This window comes from Rhinatrema bivittatum, chromosome 3 (assembly GCF_901001135.1).
Source record: "Rhinatrema bivittatum chromosome 3, aRhiBiv1.1, whole genome shotgun sequence".
Lineage (NCBI taxonomy): Eukaryota > Metazoa > Chordata > Amphibia > Gymnophiona > Rhinatrematidae > Rhinatrema > Rhinatrema bivittatum.
In genome coordinates, this window is record NC_042617.1 from 87,580,857 (window position 1) to 87,598,217 (window position 17,361).

Genomic DNA, 17,361 nt, shown 5'->3' on the forward strand with positions numbered 1-17,361 from the left:
AACAACTTACTTAGAATTCTTTATTTTACAGTATGTACCTTACCCCAAATGTTACAATTTACAATAGAAACATTGGTACGTAATATGAATAGCCTGCTTGCAGTACATTTGATGTCCATTGTAACTCTCTACAAGAGGTCATTATAATATCAGGCATAACATTTGAAAATATTTCCTTCCAGAAAGCATGGTAGATGCATGGAACATCTCTCCAGCGAAGGTGGCGGAGGAGATGAAAACAACAGAATTCAGGAAAGTATGGAATGAGTACAGAAGATCCTTAGTTGCAAAGAAGTGAAGGGAAAAACAGATTAACTTGTGTCTTTGGAAAGGTTCCCAAACTTGTCCTTAGGAATACCCAACCAGTCAGGTTTTCATGAATATGAATGAAATATCTGCATATAACCGAGACAGTGCATGCAAATACACATTCATTGCGGATATCCTGAAAAATGTCTAAATATTAGACATCAATAAGACGCTTATCAGCACGATTTTCAAACAAGGATATGACACAGAATCCCGGAGGTCAAGACTAATTAAAGGCCTGGAACCAACAACAGAACACAGATCTATTGCCAAAACACAGAAGATCAGAAGGAAACAGAATACTTCAAAGCCATGCTAAGACAAAGGAACTTTTTAAGGTGGGAGGAGGTTTCTCAGGCTAGAGAAGGTCAGTTTATGACACTGTCATATTGTGTAAAGGATCCTCTCACAAGCATTTTCTATGTATGGTTTGAAAACTATAAAATAACAGCTTTCACAAGAAACTGTAAGACACAGTAGTGATCTGCCTATCTTGAAGGTAGGCATCTGTGCTTCCAAGGATATGAAATATTAAATTTATATTTGTTCTAATTAAATTCTGTGTCATATCCTTGTTTGAAAATCGTGCTGATAAGCGTCTTATTGATGTCTAATATTTAGACAAAACCCAACTGGTCAGGGGTCCCTGAGGACAAGTTTGAGAGCCACTGGTCCACTGCATTGTAAAAGGAAGTTAATTGGGAAGTCTAGGAAAGCCTTATGGTCCTTATCTGTCATCATATTCTGTTTCTATGTAACTCCTTCCATGGATAACTGGAATTCAAAGTGTGTGGGATAAGCTCAGAGGATCCATAGGGGAAAAAGGATGGAAACATTGGGATAACCTGCACAGAGCAGCAGTTAAAACCAAAACATCAGTGGTACACTTGCCAAGGGGGGTAACTTGCATAAAGCAGCACTTACAATCCAAAAACAATGGTATGATTTTATCAAGGTTCAAAGAAAGTATGGGTAGCTCAAATGTTTGATGACCATGAGGGGGGCTTGGCCATGCTTGGAACAGATATGAGAAAGGTTGAGAAATTAGGTGGAAGACCCAAGGGAGGAGTTAGTGTTGGGTCACATTTGGAAATTTTATACACACATTTATCAAAAGAGGATGAATCTCAACTGGGCAGACTGGATGGGCCATTTTGGTCTTTTGTCTGCTGTATGTTTGTATAGCATGTAATTAAAATATACATATCAAAAGTCTATTATATTGCACTACATTAAGGCTGGTAAAACCTTTTACATTGTTTTACTTATTTTAGTATCAAACATTTCTTGTAGAAAAAATTATTTAAAGGGGAGGAAATTAAACAAAAAAAACCAGAAGAAATGGTTGTCTATTCTCTGGGATACTGACATGTCTGTGGAGGAAACTATAATAAAATAATGTTTTCCTTGTTCACTTGTACATGAGCAAGATCAAACAATCTGACAATGGATTAATGCTTTTATATGGAGTATTAACAATCTTAGAATTCTTCATAGATATCAACTAGAGAAAAGTCATTCAAACAAAACAATTACAATATAACTGCTGTAAAAGAAAAAGTACAAATACATACTCCTTCCCACTGTGGCAGATTCTGAACTGAAATCCAAAGACCCATTAACTCATCAAACCAAAGCCTGCAAGAATAAAATGAAATAAATCAAGCACTGTCAACATTTACCATTTGAACTAAAGAAGGAAAAATAGTTTCATAATTTTATGATACCAAAGAGTCACAAGTCAAGGTTTAGGACACAGGGAATTAAATAAGAGAGGGGTAAACAGGCCACATTTGTGGTTGGATTTTTGATAAAGGCTGACTGATGCTGAAAGTGCAATCCTAATACCAAGTCTGGGTTATGCAAAGAAATACTCTCAAAGTGTTAGCTAATGGGCAAAGAGCTATAGAGAATAAATGTACCTGGCTCTTGGAGACTGCTCTACTGCAGCACTGGGGCTATATTGGGGGACGGGAGGGAATATGAAAAAAAAACAAAACCCAGCAAAAATGAGAGGGTTCTGGTAAGAGGACCAAAATTTTTGGATCACAACAAATCCAGAATCAAAAAGGAAGGGTATTTTCTGGATGATGGAATTTTTTCCCTTCCCTTAACAATTCATATAATGGGGATAAAATAATGAAATATAGATCCAATAATAAGATACTTTTTACCCTGATTTTATCAGCTAAAAAAAATAAATAAAAAGCTCAAATACCAAAATTCAAAAATAAATTAAAATCCATCTTCTTGGTAAATACCATGAACAATAGGTTCCCTATAAGAACTTCAATCCTTGCAAAGCCCCTTGGTTGATGTACTAATCTGACACCAGTGCCCTGTGTATACTGAATCACTCTATACAGTGCTGGGATTTCAGCCACACAGCTCAGAGGGAAGTGTACCTGAATGGAGCCTTGCCTTTCTGAATCTTTGATTGGGAAGCTAGTCTAGTTTTAATGAGAATTCCATAATCCAAGCCAGAAGAGAAGACTTAAAAGAGAAAAACTCTGAAGAGAACACTAAACCATGTTGCTTAACATGTTTAAACAAGCTACTATATTGGATTTTTTGTTACCTCACAGACCCACTTCAGTCTTAACTGTGTATGTGGTATTAGCTAATAAGATGGGAACTAGAATTAATACTATAAATCACCAAAATAATTGGTAAGAATCACTCAGGTTTCACTTTATTCAGAATGACTTCATACACAGACCTTTCAAAGTGTTTTATAACCAAAAAGCCTTATAACTGAAGACCTTCAATTGCTCAAATTGCTAAACTGAAAAATGGGAATTTACCAATCTACAAAGCATTTTTCTATTCTTGCTGCTTTTAAAGGCAATGTTCTGAACATGTTAAGTTTTAGGAAGGAATAAACAAAAAGCAATTGAGTATATACTCACTTAAAACCTTTACAGTGAAGCTCTGGAGGGAGGGAGGTAGGCAGAAATAATTCTAGATAACTAATGGCCTTTTGCATAGTGACATCAAAAGGACACATTAAAGGCCTCCATTCTTCTAACATTTCAGCTGTAGCGTCATCTGGAAAATAACTTAAATAGAAATGCAAAGCCTTAGTTCAAGGAAGTAAACAGTAAAGCAATGTTTGTTTACCAATATGAACTTTCTGACCATGAACTAAACATTTTCAGGAAATTAAACACATACCTACAAGACAGTATTCAACCAATCTAATAGCTATTTTTTTTGTGCCTTTCTGCTCTTTTTGTCTGTTTTGCTTTTTTGTATATTTTGATCAGTTTGTGGGTTTTCGTTTTGTTTTTTTTTTCAATTATTTTGCATGTTTCCTCTTCTGGTTTATTTTCCTTTTCCTCCTTCCCTCCAGCTGCTCTTCCTTCCTCTTCAGCCTTTGTCCCCAAATTTCCTCACTTCAGTCAATTTGGCATCCTCTCTCCTCGCCCACCTCCAGCTGCTCTCTTTTCCTCCCTTCAGTTACTCTGTCTCCCTTCCCTCTGGCCTCTCTATAATGTCTTGTGGGCCCAGTTAAAGCACCTGCAACTTTCCTTGACCCGCTTGGACCCCCATGAAAGCTGATGACTGGGATACTTCCTGCCCTGTATATACATAGATAGATTAAAATTATACATGCATGAATAAATATTACACTACATTTCAGAGCAGGTTGGTACTGTACTTGTATCATTACTGTAGTGATTATACTATGAAAAATAATTTTGAATTAAAAAAAGAATATATGTGATCACAGAAGATGTGAATATTGGCTGACAGGCTGATGCAGTAAGACACGCATGCATCCACAACCCATGTGTGCCTGATGCAATATTTAAATGAGGAAGAAAGTGGAGTGGCGAACAAAAAGGGGCATGTTAAGGAGAAATGAGCATCTCTGGTGCTCAAAAGTGCATTGCATTGGGTGCACAGATGTCTAAAATGTGCATTCCTAACAAAAGTGCATCGTTAACATGAAATCATGGAAATTTGCAATGCGTGTTTACCAAATAAAAAGGAATCACCCAGGATTTTTTTAAGGTGTCCTTTAGCTAAGAACATAATACTTGCCATACTGGGTCAGACCAAAGGTCCATCAAGCCTAGTATCCTGTTTCCAACAGTGGCCAAGCCAGGTCACAAGTACCTGGCAGGATCCCAAGGGGTAGATAGATTACAAGATGCTTATTCCTAGAATAGTGGATTTCTACAACTCTACCTTAATAATTGTTAATGGACTGTCCTTCCAGGAACTTGTCCAAACCTTTTTTTTAAATGCAGCTATCCTAAGAGCTTTCACCACATTCTATGGCAATGAATTGCAGAGCTTAATCATGCATTGAGTAAAAAAATATTTTCTCTTATTAGATTTAAACATATTATATAGTAACTTCTTTGTGTGTCTCCTGGTCTTTGAACTTTTCAAAAGAATAAATTGATTATGTTCACTCGTTCCATTCTACTCATTTTATAGATCTTTATCATATCTCCCCTCAGCCGTCTCTTCTCCAAGTGAAGAGTCCTAATCACTTTAGCCTTTCTTCATTTACTTATTTTATATTCCGCTTTTCAGTACTTCAAAGTGAATTACAGTCAGGTACTGTAGTTATTCCTCTGCCCCCAGAAGGCTCACAATCTAACTGGGGGATTCATCATTTCACCATCATTATAGTGAAATAATGAGCTAAGAAGAAAAAAAGGGGTGGGGGCAATAGCGGGCACCTGGCCACATCATGGCAGTGCATTTTCACCCGCCGCAGCACACACTATCACTACCGTAAAAGGTGGTGTTATTTACGGCGCTACTGTGGGCAATGTCACAAACATTACTGCTCATAGTGCTACCAAAAGAAAAATGTTTTCCACACCCAAACCACACCCTAACTCCGCCCCTTTCCCTAATTTACATCTTAGCACCACGATGCAGTAGTTATCGGACACATTAGGGTGTTATTGCGATAAGACCACATCGCATTTTAAAGAATGACTTGTAAATTTGTACCTGAAGCAACAGAGGGTAAAGTGACTTGCCCAAGGTCACAAGGAGTGGCAGTGGGATTTGAACCCTGGTCTCCCTGGTTCAAAGCTCTCTGCTCTAACCACTAGGCTACTCCTCTACACATAAAGGAACTGCTCCGTTCTATGCCATACATGCATTTTTTTATTTTTTGCCATAACCGCAAATAACTAAATCTTATACTAATCCCACTTATACGAGTCCCACTGTTGCTCCTTGTAACCTTGGGCAAGTCACTTTATCCTCCATTGCCTCAGGTACAAACTTAGATTATAAGCCCTCTGGGGATAGGGAAATACCTACAGTACCTGAATGTAATCCACTTTGAAGTGCTGAAAAAGAGTGCAAAAAGCGGAATATAAATCAAAATAAATGAAACAAAATAAAAAATAATCACTCTAAAAAAAGGGGTGCCCTACCTTACGAGGGGCACATTTATCAGCACAGAGGACTACATTTTTTTACGTTTCTCATGAGCCCTCAACCATAAGTAAACTTTATTCCTCTCTAGAGCTGGAGGTTATTTTCTGACATACAAAAATGTGATTTGGGAACACTTTCCTGCATCAGGTGGTAATAGCTAATGTCTTCATGTACATGGAATGTAAATGTAATGGACGCTTTTGTTAAGATGCACGTTTTAGATGTGCTAACCTCCTCGCTGCAGAGCCAAAGCTAGGCAATTTGGCACCTACGGCCAAATGTAAAAGTGTGCCTCCTCTGCCACCTCTTCGCCAGGCTGCCGCCACCACCATTCCCCTCCCCCCCCTCTGCTCCCCTTACCACCACCACCAATATCCCCCATTGCATCTCCCCAGCCACAACCATCAACATCCCCTTCATGCCCCCCAGCCAAAAACATCCCCGTCTCCTCCCCCCAGCCACTCCACCCTGTGCCCCTCCCTCTATAAACCAATAATTGTTGCCCCCTCAAACATATAATTATTGCTTTCCAGAGCTCCCCCTCCCCAACACAGGTAGTGAAACAGTATAACATAGTAACATAGTGGATGGTGGCAGATAAAGACCAAAATGGTCCATCTAGTTTGCGCAGCAAGCTTTTTTTTTTAAATAGCAGCTGCCGCTCCAAGCAAGCTACTCTCAAGTGTAATAGCAGCTGTTGCTCCTTGCAGGCTACCCCAAAGCCTAGCAGCTGCCACTTCATGGTCACCCCCAAACCCTCTGTTAAGGATAGTAGTAACTGCCGCTTCATGCAAGCCATGTTAAAGCTAGTAGCAGCTGCTGCTCTGTGCAGGCTAAGGCTATGATGGGAGGCATAAGGTGAGGCATAACCAACAGAAAGAAGCAAGTAATCATGTCATTGCATAAATCACTGGTGAGAACTCTCCTAGAATATTGTGTCCAGCATATATCTTGCAAACCTGTCATACACAAAACAGCACTAACTCCCAGAACTCAAATAGCAACAACTACTTATAAAAAAAAAAAAAAAGGCAGCTCTATAAATATTACATCACTATGCCTCCTAAAGGGAAAACACAAGCTGTACTGCAATAGATACTTTCACAGAGAATACACACTAGCAGAATCCCTCACCATGGTCGCATGCACTCCTACCAAAAAGAGAGTAAGGGATCACAAATGTTAAATGTTCAGATAAAAACTGAAATGAGAACTCCAAGAAGCATGCAGTGCAATACTAGAGAAATACAAATAGAAATGCATTTTCTCCTGCATTGAGCAAAGCACAAATATTAAGAGATGCACATACCCAAAGCCTACTTATTCCAATCATTAAAATGAAATGTTTTATTCTACCTTTATCTGCTCATTTTATTTTTCTAAATGTGTTGGTCCTGATCTCTTTTCCTCCTCCTTTTCTAGGGTCCATTTTCTATTTCTTCTCGCTCCCAGTCTTCTTCACGTCCTCCCTTACATTTGTCTGACATTGATCTTTCCCCTTTCATCTCATTTTGCTTCATTTCTCTCTGCTGTTTTATTCTCTCTTCCTTGCTATCTACTGATAGATTTCACCCTTCAGTTCTCCCCTCTTTGCCCTCTCAATGCTTAACTACAATCCCTCCCCAACTTCTTTCTCACTCCCACCTCGTTCCAGCATCTTTCCCCTCTCTTCCCCTCCCAGGATCTCTCCCCCTTTTCTCTACCCCTGTAGTATCTCCCCCTCAAATCTTTTCTCCTCCCACCCTCTCCCCCACAACATATCTCCTCTCTTCCCCCAAACTTGTCATGTCAGAGTGATTCTGGGAAATAAAGGTGGAGAGAAAAGGGATAAGAGGGAAACTGGACAGAGGGTGGGAGGATCTTGTAAGGAGAATAGGCAAAAGATAGAAAATCAGGGGATGCTAGACAGGGAAGGGGAAGATTGAGTCCTCAAAGGGAGAAGAGGGTAGACCTTAGCTGACATGTTTAGCATCCACCACCAATACCCCCCTCCCCCTCAAACACACACACACCAAACAAAATGGCTATATTTGTTTTAGGAAACAGTTGGACAATGCTTTCTGGCTTTTTGTGCTTCATCAAGAGTCCTGATGAGCTCATGAGACAAGCCCTTGAGAACAGTAGAAACCATATAATAGAAGCTGTTTCAAAATGCAGTCTTTTCTAAATGAGGACAGGCTCACAGTAATGCACAGTATCATGCTATTCAAAGCATGGAATTTAGGAGGGAGGAATTTCAGAAAGGACAGAGTAGATAGTATCTCTTAACATATATTTAACAGGAAAGTATCATAAAAATGTTTTTCCATTTTATTTATTTTGTGTAGCATCTAAAATGGATCACTAGTTTTTCCTGAAATGCATATGGCCTATATGCACATAATTTTGCCCGCAGTAAAGCAGAGGCATTCTCGGGACTGAGCTGGGCAAGGGTTTGCATTTATGCACAGTTTTCCATTTTCAAAAGTATGCAAGCACATTCTCCCAAAAACTTTCTGCACACACATTACTAGATATGCGGGCAGTTTTAGTGGAATAATTTTCGAAGGGAAAGCATGTATGCAATTTCCTTTGAAAATTCTCGGTACATTCCCCAGCACTGGAGAGAATACAGAGAAGTGCGACCAAAATGATAAAAGGCATGGAACAGCTCCCCTATGAGGAAAGGCTAAAGATGTTAGGGCTGTTCAGCTTGGAGAAGAGAAGGCTGAGGGGGGATATGATAGAGGTCTACAAAATCACAAAAGGACTTGATCAGATAACAGATTTACATTTATGTGCTCTTTCAGATAATACAAGGACTAGGTAGCATTCCATGAAGTTAGCAAGTAGCACATTTAAAACAAATCGGAGGAAATTCTCACACTCAACACACAATTAAGCTCTGGAATTTGATGCCAGAGGATGCAAATAAGGCAGTTAGTGTAGCTGGGTTTAAAAATGGTTTGGATAAGCTCCTGGATGAGAAGTCCATAAACTGCTATTAATCAGTAAGGAATAGCCACTGCTTAGTGCTGGCATTAGTAGCATGGGATCTATTTAATGTTTGGGTACTTGTGATGTGGAATGGACACTGCTAGAATCAGGATACTGGGCTTAATGGACCCTTGATCTGATCCAGTATGACATATCTTATGTTCTTATAACTTATGCACATACTTGACTTCAAATTTATGCAGAATGTTACAAAATTACCCTCTTAATTTTGACTTGTTTGATAAACTCTTTTTTTTTTTCATTTTAGGAAGAGCTCCTATTGTCCCCCAAGGAACAGTTAGTAATGGGTATAATCCTGATGAATCATAGATAGTACTTTGGGAGTCTGTAGTGTTGTCATTTTTCATGACTGTGTGGCACTTAGCTAGGTTCCACTGACAAAAACCTCATGCAATATTTTTCAGCTTTTCAGACTGCTTTCCTTATACAGCATGACTTTTTTTTTTTGGTCATACATTTCCATGTCAGCATGCCCCCCATATCTTTCATATATGCCTCCTCCAACTGAGAGTTCAGGGCTCTAGGAGACTGGGATAACAGCCTGAAAATAATGAACAAACCATACTCTAAAACTTCAGCTTCTCATCTCTTCTCATCTAATTTTAATTCAAGTTCAACTAATATGTGCAGGTTTTTTCACTGAACTAGGCATCAAGCCAGTTCTTAAAGCTTATGGTCTTGGAAAACATGGGGTGCAGGGAGACCAAAGAGATAGAAAAAAACTGACTAGAAGAGGAACTAGAGGAAACTGCACAGTCCAGAGGGATAGTAATGGAGGGGGGGGGGGGGGAGAGGAAAGGGGTTAAAGTAATAAAGCAACAAGGGAAAGAGGGCAGGGCAGAAAAGGGAAAGGGTGTACTGAGTAAGATCCAGCACTTAGTATTCTAGTTCAGGTTGAACAGATAATGTACAAAGAATGTTAATAAGTAAAAGAATAAAGGAGAGAAATAGAATGCAGACTAAGCTTTACATGTAGAACCCAAATTAAGCTTCTATTGTTTAAAATCTGAGCTGGTTGCTATGTAACAGCCAGAGCCTATGTTAAACAAATATTTTCACATGAATGGCTTATGGCAATGGAACTTAACTGAATTGAAATCCAAATGAGTTTAACAGATTTCAACACTGATGTCATGCTATCTTCTACCAGCATGAAAAATTTGAAAGTTAGCTAGTTTGGGTTATAGATGATTTTATTACATCAAGCCTAGTGTCCTGTTTCCAACAGTGGCCAATCCAGGTCATAAGTACCTGGTAGGATCCCAAAAGGATGAAAGATTCTATGCTACTTTTCCCAGGGATAGGCAGTGCATTTCTTCAAGACCACCTTAATAATGGTTTATGGACTTTTCTTCCAGGAACTTGCCCAAATCTTTTTTAAACCCTGCTACCCTAATAGCTTTTACCACATCCTCTAGAAACAAATTCCAGAGCTTAATTATACACAGAGTAAAAAAAATATTGTCTTCTATTTATTCTAAATGTACTACCTAGGAACTTAATTGTGTGTCCCCTACTCTTTCAAAGAGTAAACAACCATTTTGCATTTACCCATTCCACTCCACTCATTTTATAGACCTCAATCACATCTCCCCTCAGCCATCTCTTCTCCAAGCTAAAGAGCCCTAACTTTTTTAGCCTTTCTTCATAGAGGAATCATTCCATCCCCTTTATTATTTTGGTCGCCCTTGTGTCCTTTTTTGATTCTGCTGTATCTTTCTTAAGATATAGAGATCAGAATTGAACACAATACTCAACATGTGGTAGCACCTTGAAGCAATACAGTGGGATTTTGCTTCTCACCAATAAAAGTTAATGCCCCAGCAGAACAGAACTAATCTACACAGGGATCCAGAACTTGGATCAGGGTAGTTATGACAATAAGTATATCGATATTGCATTCTACCAAGTCATATCCAAAACAGCAAGATGCTGTTGCTTAGGAAAAAGTAAGCTTTTTCTTTTTTAAAGCCACAACAGTTTACCCAAGTCCTTAAAAACAAATGTGTACGCAAATAACCTAGGTCAGTGTCTTCAATATAACTTCAAGTTGTCAAAGGGGTATTGGTTCACTTTAAAGAAGTGCTTCCAAATACATTAGGCAGTGAACGGTAGGCTTAAAAGGATATATCTATATATAAAATATTCACTATTTTTCTATTAAAAAATGGACTCAGCAAAACAAACAAAAAAGCTACTTAAAATGCAACAACTTCAGATCCCAACAAAATGCTGACTGGCAAGCCATTCAATATTCACTCAATAAACCCATTATATCATCTAATAAATTTTAATGTAGTGGACATAACTTTTTTAAAAATAATATTGACGTGAATAGTGGTGGTTTCATATGATCTTTCTTGGGGGGGGGGGGGGGGAGAGGGGTACCATCCCAGTTACCCCGTCATTGTTTGTTATATAATCATAAACGCACCACCTCCCACCTCCTGTATTTTTTAACCGTGCCGCAAACAATAAACATTTTTTTTAACTTTATAAACCATGTGTCAAAGTTTGTTTTTTTTGTTTTGTATAATAAATCCTTTGTATCATTTATGACTGCCATTAGGAGGCAGAACAGGAGGCCGGATGCACCAACGTTTGACCGATATGGAAATGGCGTTGGAAGCATTTGTTGAGTAGATTGCGTTCAGATTGTCGCCCCTGAAGAAGGATGTACTCCGAAACTTGTACAGGTCGGGACTACTAACACGCTAAGAAAGATATGGAGGACCGACAAGAGAATTAACATCCACATCGACGCTTCAATCAGCAGCTAAATATTTGAACATCATAAGGTGGTGAGCAGCTTTGCAACATAAACGATACAAAGGATTTATTATACAAAACAAAAAAAACAAAGAAACTGACACAGGGTTTATAAAGTTAAAAAAATGTTTTTCTTTGTGGCATGGTTAAAAATACAGGAGGTGGGAGGTGGTGCGTTTATGATTATATAACAAACATGACGGGGTGACAGGGTAACCGGGATGGTCCCCCCCCCCCGAGAAAGATTATAAGAAGCCACCACAATTCACTTCAATATTATTTTAAAAAAATAGTTGTGTCCACTACATTAAAATTTCTTAGATGATATAATGGGTTTCTTGAGTGAATATTGAGTTTCAAGGTGAACCCATTTAGAGTGGTATTTTGTTTGTTCGGACTGGCAAGCCATGGTATCTCAGTCTTCTTCCCTGATTTGTCATGGGCAAATTTACCATTGGGTACTTCTAGAGCAGAAAATAAATTGATGGGTCAGTCCAAGACATATAATTCAGCAGTAGCAGTTAGGGTGCAAACAACGTTTTACCATGCATTCTTTCAGATCAAAGTTTGTTTTTTGTTTTTTTAAAGCAATAAGTATATTTTTAGCTTTGCAGAGTGTTTTTTTTTAATTTATTAGTTAAAATATTTTCCTTCATTTGACCTCTTCAGCCTTTTACTCATTGAAAAATGAGTAGAAAACATTATTGCTTTAAGAAAGAACTGCAGAAAAAGGCATACAGTTGAGTTTTAGGATCAGTTTAACAGTCCAACAATAGTACAGTCAAATTAAAATCCTAACTTTAACACCTAACACTGGGCCTTTACTACTTGGAAAAGACAAATCTGAGAACTCTGCAGAGGAAGCCCTCCTGATCAAGGTGGTTCAAGAGTTAACCAGATGTTGCTGGCTGCAAAGGATCCACCTTGATCTTACAGTCACTAGATGTCCTTACAAATATCAAGAAATCTTTTCACCCTGGGCTTACATGTTTCTTCCTACTAGCCTGAAGGGGGCCACAAGTCATATAAATATTTAAGCAATATAGTTTGCAAAATTTCAAAAGCAAAGGACTTACGGTCGACAAGTTTTCACAAGTGTTTTCAGTACACTTTCTACAGAGCTAAAAAAAATTGAGGAAAAATAAATTAGTTTAATGACACAGCATACAATTAGACAATGTTTAAAGATAACATTGATGCAATTAGACACCATTTGGGTACATGCAGTCTAATCCTTTACTTTTAAATGGTTCTAATCCATGGATTACGAGGGTTTGCAACTCTCCACATATACCTACCCTCTCTCCCCCTTCTCGTTCAAGTGCACTCTCTAACGGAACAATTACCACTAAATTAGACATGTCACCCACTCTTAGCTTAGCAAAGATTATGGCACGTCTTTGCTCTGAACAATTCTAACTGCAAAACAACTGAGCTTGGACTGAAAATGAAAACATTCTGTACAGATGTATTACAATATAGAAAAGGGCACTAATAACGTATTCCCTAGTGTTTTAATAATAATGTGACCCAACACATACTAGTACATCTGTCGTCTTGAATTCTAAATCAAAAACTTAACAATGCACTTTCTTTTAACTCAAATTCACAAAGAAACTCAGTTTCATTATAATTTAGAGCACAAAAGATGGGGATCTTTTGTTTCACACTAGCAATTTCTCCCCCTCCTAGCAATGACAAATCATTGCATAGAATTTCCTAACAGTGTGAACTGTCATTTCAAGAGTCATTTAAGCTTGAAAGTTCGCACATATAAAATTTTTCAAAAGTTCTTTAGTTATTAAAGCTAATGTAAAATTAAAAAGATTTTATATTTCTGAATATGGAAACATTTTAAATAAGAAAAACATTGCTTTAAGCTATTCCTCGATTTAAGGGCTAGAATTATTCCAGTCTGCTTCCCCACAGCTAGTGAGTTTCATCTCCTCCAATTATTAAAAGCAGCTAGGTCCAATTGTTTCTTTGAAGATACATGGGCTGTATATATTTGTATTTTACACTTAGGAGAAAATCTTTTTCCTCTGAAATCTGAGGCTTAAATGCACACCTAAGAATATTACCTACCTAAAATATTTGTTCTCTGATAGCAGCTCAGTGGAATTGCACAGAACATTTGAAGAGCTTTCTAGAAAGAGTATGCAGGGTTGAGAACAATTCAATACAGACCAATTGGCAAAAATAAGAGAGACAGAAGACAACTCCCAAAAGAGGAGAAGAATGGGCTGTGTGATGCCAATGAGCTGCTATTATCAAAGAATATTTCAGGTAAGTCATTTTAATTTCTCTTTAACAAGTAGCCTCAATGGAGATACACATGTCACTAACTGGCAAAGATATTTCTTCAAATAAAAACAAGATCAATGCAGACAACTCAGCTATCACTCAAACATACCGCGTTCTGACATGTTCCTCTCTGAGGCAACCCTGCAAAGGCTTAATAATGAATTTGCTAATCAGAGATGGTGCATTTTATCACAAGAATCCTAAGTCGTTTGGTATTGAGAGAAACAAAAAGCTGAGTGGACCTCTGAAGGGCTATAATGTACTTAAGAAAGAGCCATAGCTCTCTTGTAAGCCAGGTTATGAATTTCAGATTCTCCATAATGAGCATGAGGCTCAAAAGGGGTTTTTGCTGGCAAGTTTAAAACCATGTTGATGTCTATAAGTCCTTTATATGGCATTTAAAATGAAGAAAGCCCCTCATAAAGCTGGCAACTACAGTCTAGGCACAATGTAAGTTCTCTTCTACAAACTGATGCTAAGTGCCAATTGCTACTAAATGGATCCTCATAGGGTTTGTGAGGGTTTAAGCTTGTCTCACAGGTGTCTCAAGCAATTTTTCTGTAGGACAAAAAAGTAATTAGAATCTTGGCATCACACCAGTAGGCAACCCGACTCCATTTAAAATCATAGGCCTACTTGGCAGACTCCTTCCTATAAATCAGAAGGGCTCTAGAAACTTCCTCAGAAAAACCAAGCCTATTTGTCACCCTTAAAGCATCAAACTTATGCTCGATGTTGGGAAGGAAGTGTGTGCCTTGGTTCTGACTTGTTAGATTTGGAAAAAAAAAAATCTTAGCCTGATTGATTTCATGATGGGCAACTCCAGTGGGGCAGAAAACCCCCATCTGTCTCAGGCACAATAGCATAGTGAAGATCACACACACAGTCTACCTCTGAGGATTGGTATTGGTTATGGTTATGAGGGCTAGGGGAAAAAATACATACAGGTAGCCTTTCCTCAACAACGTGAGAAGATATCTGTTGCCAGATTATATCCAGATTTCCTCCTTGAATAAAAAACTGGTACCTTCTTTAACAAACTGATACACCTCGGGTAAGTACTTCATTGAGTGGGGTCTATTTGGTACCTTCTGATCCAGGAACAAATTGTGAGGACACAATATGTCTCAATTTGGTTTGTTTGCTGGAATGCTTGCTAATACCAATTGGTAAGTGACTATTAATATACTTTAATTTTTGATTTATGTTCTGCTTTCCATGACTTGTCAGCCATTTTAAAGCAGACTACATTCAGTTAATGTAGGTATTTTCCTGTCCCCAGATGGCTTACAATCTAAGGGCCTCATTTTAAAAAGCATTTATTTGAGTGGGCTTTTAAAAATTGCTACAAGATATGCCATTGTATTGTCCGTATGATTTACTGATCTAAGTGCACTTTACTCGAGTAAATGGCTTTTGAAAATTGTTACAATAGTAGTTACATTTTTGCACATAACTCATTTTGAAGATTACCTCTTAAGTTTGTACCTGAGATAATGGAGGATGAAGTAACTGGCCCAGTCCAAAGTTATAAGGAGTGCCAGTGGGATTTGAACCTTGTCGTCCCTGATTCGCAGCCTGCTACTCTAACCACTAAGCTACTCTAACACTCTATCAGTTACCCCCATGAGAAACTGCAAGTTCACAACCTCACAGCTTCCTGACACAGGAATCAGAGCCCATTCCTCCTTTGTTATTCAGGTAGTACATGTCTTTGCACTAATATAATTTTGTTGGCTACTTGATTTCAGAATTTTTGAGCATTTATTACAGCCTTCATTTCCAAGACATTGATGGGAAAATCTTTTTTCCAGGAAAGTTCAGCGGGTGTGACATTCGTCAAGTTTAACTCCCTAGCAAAAGTTGAATGCATATTTCCAATCTCAATAAATCTTTTCCTGATTTCTGTATTCTTACAGATCTGCTATCATCATCATACTGAGAAAAAAAAACATCTTGCAATAACATCATTTACATAGCATAATTGGAATTAAATGGTCTGATAAAACCATCAATAACAAAGTACTATGATTGACTGTCATACCAAGCATGGAAGCCATGTTAGCACAGAGGGAAAATAACCTGGCCTGGTAACATTATATTTAGATAGTAAAAAAATAAAAATAAAAAAATAAATCAATTGTCTAAGAGAATTCTATTTAGTGATTTTGAAAAAGTAAGTAGAATTTGGGCTGTCCCAAATTCCATGGTAAGGACTGTATCAAGAAACAGATACAGTCTGCTGAACCAGATTTAATAACTTGGAGACAACCCGTGGTAGGAAAGTTTGGTATTTCACTGTAAAGTAGATGATATAAGGAACAGAATGTCATCTTGCCACTTTGGCTAATGCAGGAGACAATGCAGCAACAAATCTGCTCTGGCATGTCTCCTGCATCATATATGGAAATTGATCTTTTCTTTACATCAGCGGTAATCACAATCGTATCTCGGTAGAAAGGGAAATTTGGAAACTTCAAAAAAGAAAAAAAGTAATTTCTGTATCCTCCTCTAATACATAGAATCCAAGAGTCTCAAGATAGAAGGGGCAACTGGCATGCAATAAAACCCTATCTTCCACCCACTTACAATGAAGTTTTTGGGAGTCAGAAAAGGACAACAGGCTGAATTCCTGTCAGAAACCTGATTTCTGGTTTTATCCGGGTGGCAGCAAATGACTTACAGTCCTTTTTCCACACTAATGAGATGTAAACAAATTTATTTGGATCAGTAATATATGAACAAAGTCTCCACCATGGGCCCTGAACCTTCTAAGGACCCATGATGAGACATTTTGTAAGGGCATTGGAGAAATCATTTCTTGAAGCTGCTGGCTTACTTCAAAGTCATCTATGGGTGAAAAATAGCAGAAGCAAATTAGGAAGAAATTTTTTTCAGGAAATATGTTATCCAGTTACAAATCCTCAAATGGGCCTAGCTTGACATGGTTCAATGAAGCAATGGGCCAACTTTAAATAAAGCAGAGTAGTCAATGTGGTACCAAAAAATAAAAATTAAGAAAACATTTTTAAAAACATTCAAAATGCTTAGCCAACACCACAGGTACAAAACAGAAGAGATAAGAAAACCTTATAAAAACTCAATATAATAAAGAAAAGCAAATTTGCTTAACATAAATGAGGTTCTCCTAGACAACAGGATGAATTAGCCATGACATGTGAGTGACATCGTCTGATTGTGACAAAAAGACCCTTCTCTCCTAGCTCAGAGAGATTTTGCTCTACTCATCATATGAGGGAATTCCAACATGGGAGCTGCCTCTTAAGCCCCTCACTTGATTGTAGAGCTTAGCTTTAGCTCAACACTTGACTAGCCAGGGAGGCAGGCAGGTATTAAGCATGGCTAATTCTTCCTGCTGTCTTCGGAGAACCCCATTTACAGTAAAAACTCACATTCTCCATCAACAAAGCAGGGCTGAATAAGCCATGACACATGGGGAGTCCCAAACTGAGGGCTTCACTGCAGAGCACTTACTGAATGCAACCTGGACCTTCCTACCTCCCCCCCCCCCCCCCCCGTGCAGAATACACTACTGGGTGAGCACAC

At 38.2% G+C, this 17,361-nt stretch overlaps 1 protein-coding gene across 2 annotated transcripts in view; it reads right to left on the reverse strand.

Moving 5' to 3' along the window:
• The window catches only part of PSME4 (proteasome activator subunit 4), a 389,258-nt gene that overhangs the window by 299,064 nt on the left and 72,833 nt on the right, over positions 1–17,361 (reverse strand). For both annotated transcript variants that reach the window (XM_029593434.1, XM_029593433.1), the window contains 3 exons: positions 12,567–12,611; positions 3,219–3,368; positions 1,884–1,947 (listed from right to left, as the gene is read on the reverse strand). In XM_029593434.1, the coding sequence (XP_029449294.1) occupies positions 1,884–1,947; positions 3,219–3,368; positions 12,567–12,611 (259 nt within the window). The remainder of the gene's footprint in view (positions 1–1,883; positions 1,948–3,218; positions 3,369–12,566; positions 12,612–17,361) is intronic.